Source organism: Hyaena hyaena, unplaced genomic scaffold (genome assembly GCF_003009895.1).
Source record: "Hyaena hyaena isolate Hyena2069 unplaced genomic scaffold, ASM300989v1 scaffold_920, whole genome shotgun sequence".
NCBI lineage: Eukaryota > Metazoa > Chordata > Mammalia > Carnivora > Hyaenidae > Hyaena > Hyaena hyaena.
This window is the reverse complement of record NW_024081553.1, coordinates 336033-345394: the sequence shown is the minus strand read 5'-3', so window position 1 is coordinate 345394 and position 9362 is coordinate 336033. Positions and strand designations below refer to the sequence as shown.

At 37.7% G+C, this 9362-nt stretch overlaps 1 protein-coding gene across 1 annotated transcript in view; it reads left to right on the top strand.

Annotated features, from left to right (window-relative positions):
* ZNF385D (zinc finger protein 385D) overlaps positions 1 to 6746 on the top strand; it is a 290957-nt gene extending 284211 nt beyond the window's left edge. Inside the window, exons 6-8 of the mRNA XM_039220875.1 lie at positions 3128 to 3306; positions 4336 to 4437; positions 6462 to 6746. Coding sequence (XP_039076806.1) covers positions 3128 to 3306; positions 4336 to 4437; positions 6462 to 6695 — 515 coding nt within the window. The 3' untranslated portion in view covers positions 6696 to 6746. The remainder of the gene's footprint in view (positions 1 to 3127; positions 3307 to 4335; positions 4438 to 6461) is intronic.
* The last annotated feature ends 2616 nt before the right edge of the window (positions 6747 to 9362 follow it).

The window sequence follows — 9362 nt, the reverse complement described above, 5'->3', positions numbered from 1 at the left end:
CCTTCCTTCCTTCCTCTCTCTCTCTCTCTCACTCTCTCTCTCTTTCTCTTTCTCTTTCTCTTTCTCTCTCAGAGCTAAGAGGCCATGTGGCACCTTGTAAGGATAAATTATTATGGCACTATTATTAGTAGGACCACAGTTGCGTCTATCATTATTTGGGGAATCTGTTGTTATTACACTTGTTTTCTCTTTTTGTTTTCCACTAAACTTGCAGTTAATTGATTTATATTCCATAACATTGGAATGCAGGATTTGAATACAGGAATTCCGGTTTTGTGTTTGGGGGTTGCTGTTGTGGTTGTGGTTGTTGTTGGAATTTGAGAAGAGAAGTAGTTCTCCTAAGCTTATTAACATGATTCAATTGGTCTTAGAGTATTTAAAACAACTTAAGAGGACCTACTCTTTTCAAAAGATGCGGATGTCCCCTTTTAGTTGTCTGTTATAGACACAGATAATACAAAAAAATATGTTTTGTCTTTTTCTTCAAAGAAGTCTCCCCAAAACATTCCACTAGGTAATGCTTTCCTTAGATAATTTTAATAGTTTTTTCTGTATAATAAAAAAACCCAAACCTTTGAAATGTTTTATAGTTAATGCTCATCACTAATGTGGGCAAATTTTTCTGGTAATCACTTGAAGTGGTAACATTTGATAATATTCACTAAGTTCATTCAAGCTTTTTTATCCCTAGGCAGAGCTTATGTTACCCCTTGCTAAGTTTTAATATGCAGAAAAGGCAGTTATCAAAGGATAGACTTTACTAAATTTTAAGTGCTTAGAGATTTCTAAATTTTTGCCTAAATAAAACCAACACCATTAAGAAAGAGGATTGACTAAACTTTATTTAACACATGGAAGTGATGAAAGTAATCCTTAAAACAATAAATGCATTTACTGCAACACCTCAGTAGAGCAGATAATTTCTTTTTTCACAGCTCAGGACACTGAGGCACAAAGAAATGTCAACTACACAGCTAGTGGAGGCCAACTGTGACTCATACCATCCCAGAGTCTGAGCTCACAATGCTCTTTACAGATATTTGTTCATTGCTCTTTCAAATATCTGATACTTGATTGAGCTGCTCTTCACTGATTGTCGACTATGTGTCAGGCACTGAGAATACGGTATGAGCAAAACCCAGGCTTTCCTTCAAGAAGCCCATGTGTCACCCATGCCTCTGTGTTCAGGAAGAGGATAGGTAAGGAATTGTTTCATTAAGACATCTGTCATTTCCCTTCAAATGAAAATTCAGTTAAGTCCGTTAGCTGTGGTCAGTGTTCATGGCCTTGTTATTGTTAAGGGCCAAAGATTATCTGGCACTCCTAATGAGGATCTTCTAGGCTAATGGGAAGACTCTGAATTACAACAGATATTAACCAGGGTGAATCAAGTGTCCCTCTAAAAAGTCAGAATAACAGTCAGTCTCCTACTGACTACTTCTTAGACCTCGATAAGCCAGACCAGCCCAGGAATCCTTCTCAGTCTGATTGAAGAAGCTGCATGGAAAAATATTTTGATATAATCACCTGTTTAGATAAAGAAGATTGGACAAGCATCTAGACGCACACACATACACACAGTTACACAAACTACGTGTGTGTGTGTGTGTGTGTGTGTGTGTGTGTGTGTGTGTGTGTGTGTGTCTTGCTCTCTGGAACATTGTATTGTCCCTACACTGACTTACACCAACCACCTGCAGAGTAGAAGGTGTTTGTATCTATTTTGCAAGGGGGAGGAGTGAAAGCAGACCACAGGAAGGCCTCCCCACCAGCACCATGGAGCAGCACTGTGGCCATATTTCATGTCCTCTAGTCTACTTACAAGGTGTTGACCTTTTTCCCTTTCCTTAGTATGTTGGGATATGAACATTTTCATAGCTATGCAAAAGAATATGACATTCAAGGTGAGGGATCTATTTTGTAAAAATATACGTTTGCTTATATTGGGTTCAGTAAAGTTGTAATTTTGAGAGAGAGAATCGTGACTAAACCTGTTTCATGTATTTCATTGCCTGTCATTTAAGGGGTTGGTGATTGGCACTGACCTTGTGTGGCCCTCAATGTGTTTTCTTCATTAATATTCAGTGGTTCTGGGAGGCTGGCTCAGAAATCAGAAGTTAAGAATCTTATTTTTTATGCTTACAGAGCTGATCCCAATCTAATAAATATTAAATCTAATAAATCTAATAACGGATCTAATAAATACAATTAGGAATGAGAAATCACTGAATATGGATTTAGAAAACCAGAATGGCAGAAAGGACATAAATGATTATCAGAGAAAATTTCATAGCAAAACCATAGGACTAAGTGAGAAAAATAAAGAATATTTATCAACACTAAGGGAAAAAATTGTGAGCAAAATTTTGAGGGAACACTACCATGCATGAACTCCAGTAATTAAAAAAAAAAAAGTGTTGATAACTGGAGTTATACTACTTATGTGTGAGAGTCCAAAGATGTTGGTTTATTGTAAAGTATTTATTTATAGTATATCTGCCTACCCTCTCACCCCTCATCATCTTGGTCATGTAATTATACATTTGAAATTACATAACCAGTTAGTGTAGGCTTTACTGTCCCAATAGGGCTTCCCCCCCCCCATCATTAAGATCTTTATACTATCACTCTTCCTTTTTGAACCTAAACACATGGCCAAGAAAGCTTGTTTGTATTCTAGTTAGAACGTGGGTATTAATTAGTGCCACTTCTGTAAACACACCATGTTTAAACTGATTACATTTGTTACACATCACCTCCAACTATACCTTTAGCAACTAAATCACTCTTCCTCATCAGCTATCATTTATGTCTTATTAGCATCAAGAGGAAATGAAACAAAGTCACACCCATTTAATTTCATCTCGGGACTCTCCAGTGTAGGTGCCGTGTTAATGGTGCTGGTTTGTTCCGTGGGATACTATAAAAACATGAGTAATTAAGTGATGTTATGTAAGGTGGTCAGGGCACGTTGTCTTCTAAGTTAAGTATATTTCAATTATAATCCCTGGAAGAACCGCTCTAAAACTAGATATCATATTTTGTTATTGAATCATTTCTTAAAGGCATCTACTAGCTAAGAACCTTTTCTGTGTTTTCTTTCTTTTGTTCTAAATATTCCTGGCAGGTACTAAGCACAAAACCATGCTAGAAGCCCGGAATGGAAGTGGGACTATCAAAGCCTTTCCTAGGGCAGGCGTGAAAGGCAAAGGACCAGTTAATAAGGGAAACACAGGTCTGCAAAACAAAACGTTTCACTGTGAAATCTGTGATGTGCACGTCAACTCGGAAACACAACTTAAACAGGTAGACAGCGCATATTCTAGAAATGAAACCAGATAGGGGACACCCTTACAAGAAGAATGTGTGTGCTTCCTTTGTTCTCTTTCTTTCCTGTTTTTCTCTCCCACCCATCCACCCATCCACCCATCCATCCACTTATCTTCTCTTCATTGCCCTTATTTACTTATGCTTATGTTAGTTGCCAGGGGAATACTAAAACGTAATGTTTTCTAAGGCCTTTCAGAAATTGTCTGAAGTGAGTTTGTACTATTCTTATGTCTGAAGAGTGGGAGGAATAGGGGTATTAGATCTTTTCTCTACCAGGTTTCTCCCTCAAGAATGTTGATTTTCTTTAAAGGTCAAATTGCATTGTTCCATTTTTATTTGTTTAGATATTTACATGCTACAACTAATTTTATACTGTTCTTTTATTTTATGTACTTTATTACATGGTGTTGTACTGTATTTCTAAATCCTGCAGCCACCTGCTAAGAGATGACTAATCCTATTGCATTCACTTTTTCTGTGAATAGCCTTCCGAAGGGATCAGTGGTGCATTGCCAATCGAAGGGCCAGCCCTCATATTGTGTTGTGTTTTATATGCATATGTACAATATTGTACTCATTTTATGCACCTTAGTTATTTATCTTTAGAATTTCAGGGGTTGACATTTGGCTGTACAAATGTGAGGATAAATATTAGTATGGAAATAAATTCATGCCTGCCTGGGCATCTTTGTTTATGTGCACATAAAATTCCTTTAGACATTCCTTTCCTTTGTAAACTTTTATAAAAGGAGATCTGTGCAGTGATAAAGAGAAAGTCTGGGAAAAGAAGAGCCTTCTCTCCCTTAAAAAGATACTGAAATGGGCAGCATCAAAATATCCTCAAGCCATCAGAATCGAAGGACAAAAGTGCATGCTTTTTTATTTTGCTGTTTCTGCAACTTCTGTGAAATAATTTATATCCTTCCTCAGGTTAAAACAATACTTATAAGGGGGATTTGGAGATGATTTTTTTTTAAAGCTGTCATTTTTAATTGCTTTTAATAGCACATTAGCAGTAGAAGGCACAAAGACAGAGCTGCTGGGAAGCCCCCGAAACCTAAATACAGTCCTTACAACAAACTACAGAAGGCAGCACATCCACTGGGGGTGAGTGTCATTGTCGCTTCCCAAATGATCGTGATCTTAAATGTCCCACAACCTGCTGAACTTGATTTTTTTTGATCAGTTACTAAATGAAATAAGTGGAAGGTACCTAAGTAATGACAAACAGTTGATTAGAGGGTCCAGCCCTTACTTCACCAATAGAATTATTGGTTCCATGAGTTGTTTCTGTGGTTTGCCACTTTGAGCCACAGTCCAGCACCTTTATCTTTTGGAGTTGGGCTCTGGTTAATGAAAGAAGCACGAGGAAGGAAGGGAATAAAGCCAAACGCTTGAGTCAGGTAAGTAATTACATGAAATCTGGCCCTGATGTTAGTTCATAATTTTAGGAAAGGCCAGTGAAAAATATATTCAAGGGACAAAGCATTGGTGTCGATGATACCCTCAACAATTTTGGATTTGGAATATCAAAGTCCAAAAGGCATGGCTTATTTTATTTCATTCTTAAGCCAAGGACAGTAACTAAGGTCTGAGGAAACACTTTCTGGAAGATGTCCTCTTCCCATTACTCCAAATATACCTTTAGATTAGTGAACACACTAGTATTAATCTCCTGGCCTGGACTTTTTGTAGGAATTTAGGGGAAATCTGTGAAACCTCCTGATAATCTCAAGCTAACATTTATGACCATGTGCTTTTTTTTTCCTTGTTGAATTCTCCTTAACTTTCCTCAGGGAGACCCAAGGCTCAGTGAAGAGTTAAGAACAACTGATTTATATAGTATGTGCTGAATTATGCATTTTGAAATCTGTTTTCTTCAAAATAGATCTTATTAATAATTGGTGCTATTGTGTGCTGCTGGCACATGAAAATATAGTTAAAGGAAAACTGCAATCATCTATTATGAGACCTCGGTAGGAGTTGACCCAATTAATTTGGTAGCATCACCCATTTTTATGCAAATGAAGTCCCTTTACTCTTTTGTACAGAAGCAATTTTAGCTGCATTGAAAAGCTGTGAATTCTGTGCAGAGCTGAGGCTTCAGCACCACTAGTCATAACTTTGAGTGCTATTTCTGACCAGCATAGACACAGCTTTCAACAATCAAGTGAATGGTTCTTAAGTAAACAGGAAAGTCAAATTGTGTTAACGTTACCATGCAAAACCTCCCTCATAGCTTTCACTATGTTACTGTTTCCATAAATGGGAACATTCTTTCAGGGAGAACAGCCATCTTGCTAATGCTATTAGCCAAAGAATGAACTGGTTTTGTAGAGTAGGATTCAGAGAATGTTGTTACCATGTGCACAAAGAGGAAATAGAGCAGGTCAGATGTAAGGGGAGCTGCATGGACTTCTCTTCTTCATTGCAAGTAGAATTTTGTTATTTTTATTTCTCTTCATTAATACCTCACCTTGCCATGCTACCCAGTTTACGCACTAGGATAGTCTAATCATAGCTGACAGCATTAATACATCTCCCTTTAAAAATATCTATTCCATGACAGTTAATGTGTGTGTGTGTGTGTGTGTGTGTGTGTGTGTGTGTGTGTGTAAAGAGTAGAGTAAAAACTTCTCATTTTTTTTCTCAACACAAATACTTCCCCCAGGAGGTAGATTTATCAAGAAAAAATAAAATCAGATTGCTGAGTACTTTTCTGGAGCACTTTTTAACATCCTAGATTGGCCGTCTTCAGTGATCTTCCAATCTTCCAGCTCTTTCAAAGAAAAGGTGTTCTACACCTACCATTCACAAGTGTGATTTTTTTTCTTTGTACTTGTTTACTGCTATACTTATTTATTTATTTTGAGAGAGCTGCAGAGAAGCAAGTGGGGTAGAGAGAGGGAGGGAGAGAGAGAGAGAATCCCAAACAGGCTTTGCACCCCCAGTGGATCAACCTGAGATGAACATGACCTGAACTGAAACCCAAGAGTTGGATGCTTAACGGAATGAGCCACGCAGGCGCCCCAACTTTTGCATTTTAGAAGCTGCCCATCGTTGTGGATTCTGAGTGTGGATGCCCAAACTCTTGTCCTTCTGCCCTCTTTTTTTTTTTCTCTCCCTTACAGGTAAAATTAGTATTTTCAAAAGAACCTTCAAAGCCATTGGCTCCACGAATTCTACCAAACCCACTGGCAGCTGCGGCGGCCGCTGCCGCAGTGGCAGTGAACTCCCCCTTCAGTCTGCGAACTGCTCCGGCGGCCACGCTGTTCCAGACCTCCGCGCTCCCTCCGGCACTTCTGCGGCCCGCGCCCGGACCCATTCGGACCGCCCACACTCCCGTGCTGTTTGCTCCTTACTGAATTCCAAATGGGAGTACTTGTACTGCAATAATTTTTCAAAACACAAAACGAACAAAACAAAAGAGAACTATGCAGTGTTTATTTATAGTTTAAAGTATATCTGAAGAGCCAGGACTTTTGATAGTGAATTGAAAAGATTATTAAAAACAACAAAAACAAAGAGGGAGATTTGGGTGGGTGGGGAGGGGTGGTATTTTCTCCAAATTAAAGCATTCCTCTTGAACATTGATTGTTTTAGAAGTGATCTCCAGCATTGACTTGTAGTGGTATCTAGAACTTCTGAAGCCTTTGTGACTGTGCTTTTGGGCACCTATTTCCCTCTGCATTGTCTTTCCTGCTTTATGAAACAACTATACATTGTAAGGGCATTAACTGGTTCCAGTGTATATATATAATAATTTACTCTGTAGATTAAGATAATATGAAAAAAAGAAAAAAGACATAAAAAAAAAAAAAAACCACAAAAGCAACACTGTGAATAGTAGTACCCGTGCTGGTCCTCTTGCTACGACAGCAATTACTGGGTATTTATCCCAACAAAAGTAGATGCAGTAGATGTCTTGTAAAACAATAGTGCTGTGTCTCAATCTACGCCACTAGGTTTTAAAGAGTTGCAAAAGGTAGAATGAACAACTATTTCATGCCAGTAAACAGTCAAATGGTAAACAAACACCAGAGGGTTTGTGGAGGTCTTCCTGGTCCACATTCTCCCCTCCTGTCCAGCTTGTAAGAGTTTAAGTTGAGGATGAGAGAGCAGGGCTAAGCATAAAGATAGGGGAGATAGTAATAAAGGTGGTTTCTTACAAAGTACTGATTTCCCAGCCTGAAGCAGTGTGAAATCGGGAAGGCTTTGTAATGAAACTGTATCTGAAAACAGGTAAGCCCATGCATCATGGGTGTTTAGAAAGCAATCAGTCCACTGTTTGTTTCATGGATAAGGAACAATCATGACCTAAGATGATAATGTGAAGTAAAGATTTTTCATGGTAGTATATATCCAAAACAAAAACAAAAAACACAGAGTATCACATCTCTGCAATATCCCCGTTATATCATACCAGTAAGGCTGTGTCTTAGGCAAAGGTTTCTGCTTTGAATATGATGATAGATGTTAGCTATTGTTGTGGGCTTTTTCTTGTTTTTTAGATTTCCTACTGACATGATATAAACAATTAATATATGTTTAAATGTTAGCAAAACAAGAAAAATGAATCTGAGTTGATTGCAGACCAAGGATATAGTTTTGAAAAAAAATTCTGGTAGGACACGCTTGGTCAACATCATTTCTCTAGTGGAGTTGTGAAATCTGGCAGCCTTCTGTGTTCACCATAAGGCTGAAAGGAGTTGATGTTTTACCTTTAAAACAAGATTTATCAGGGGTATATATAAATATATGTATATTGTATATATGTTAGAAAGATTAAGAGAATAACTTATAAAAAGAAAATCTATATAAAATAATTATATAACCATCCCATGTTACATGTTATCATTAAGTTGGTAACGAATGGCATAAAAATAGCTGTGCCTTTAATTTGTGATAAAGGCTATTTGCTTTTTCCCATAGAAAGCTAGCATATACCTATCACTATGATGGGGTTCGATGCAGCCAGTCTGGTGCATTAATAAGAACAAGGACACTCAAACTTAGAACAATGATAAAACATGTACAAATCAACCCTTCGTGATTTAGGTTTTGAGAAAAAAATATTTTTGAAAAGGTTTTGTAAAGACTATTTAAAATATAGGGAAGGGCTGGATATGGCCTTCCTGAAACTGCTCTTATGTAAACTGTAGTAACTTTTTGAGAGGTATAAAGATTCAAGATGAAACCATTTGAGAGATAGGTATTTAGCATCTGTCATTTTATATTTAAGAAACACCCATAGCGTGCTTGGTGCTCAACATTGAACATGGTCTTTGGAGTTCTTCTCCACCATCTAGCTATAGACATTTGTCGTATAAACATATCTTTAAAGCAGTTTGCTTTATATATCTTTTGTTAAACAAACAAAAAAAAAAAAAAGAAGGAAGGAAGGAGGAAGCAAAGGAAAAAAAGGGAGTAAGGCAGGCAGACAAGAAAAAAAAGTATTTCATTAGTCTTTGGTAAAAAGAATTTGAAACCATACATGCCCGGTTAAACATGTTGGTTAGTATTGAAAAAAAAATTTTTTTTTAGAGTATCTGGTGATTTTTACATTTACCAGTACCTCTACTCTCTGGTCTTGCAAGTATTTCCATTTTTCACTCACAGACCCTACTCGTTCAGTCAGATGGAAAGTTGCTCATGAGTTTGTTTGGGGCTCTGTCTCTATCTTGTGTGACCAGCTTCTGATCGGTTTGAACTTCAGTTGCCTTTTTCTGCTTTGTCAATTATTTTGATCTTTCACTATAAGTTAGCCTGAATCCTTATCCAACAAATCTGACATCTGATAAGACCTCTTTCTGTTGGAGAACTTAATGTTAACTGATGCAGTCTCAGTACTATGTGCTTTTGCTGTCCTTCCCCATTTTCCCCGAAGTGAACAAGCCAGTCCACTAGAAGTCAGGGCCTGTGGGATGCAAAGAGTCCTGGATCACAAGGTGTTACTAACTTTAATGATTTGCTGGGAGCAAACAAATCAGCCATATTTTCTCCATCAGCCATATGAGAAAACTCAGAAGTAC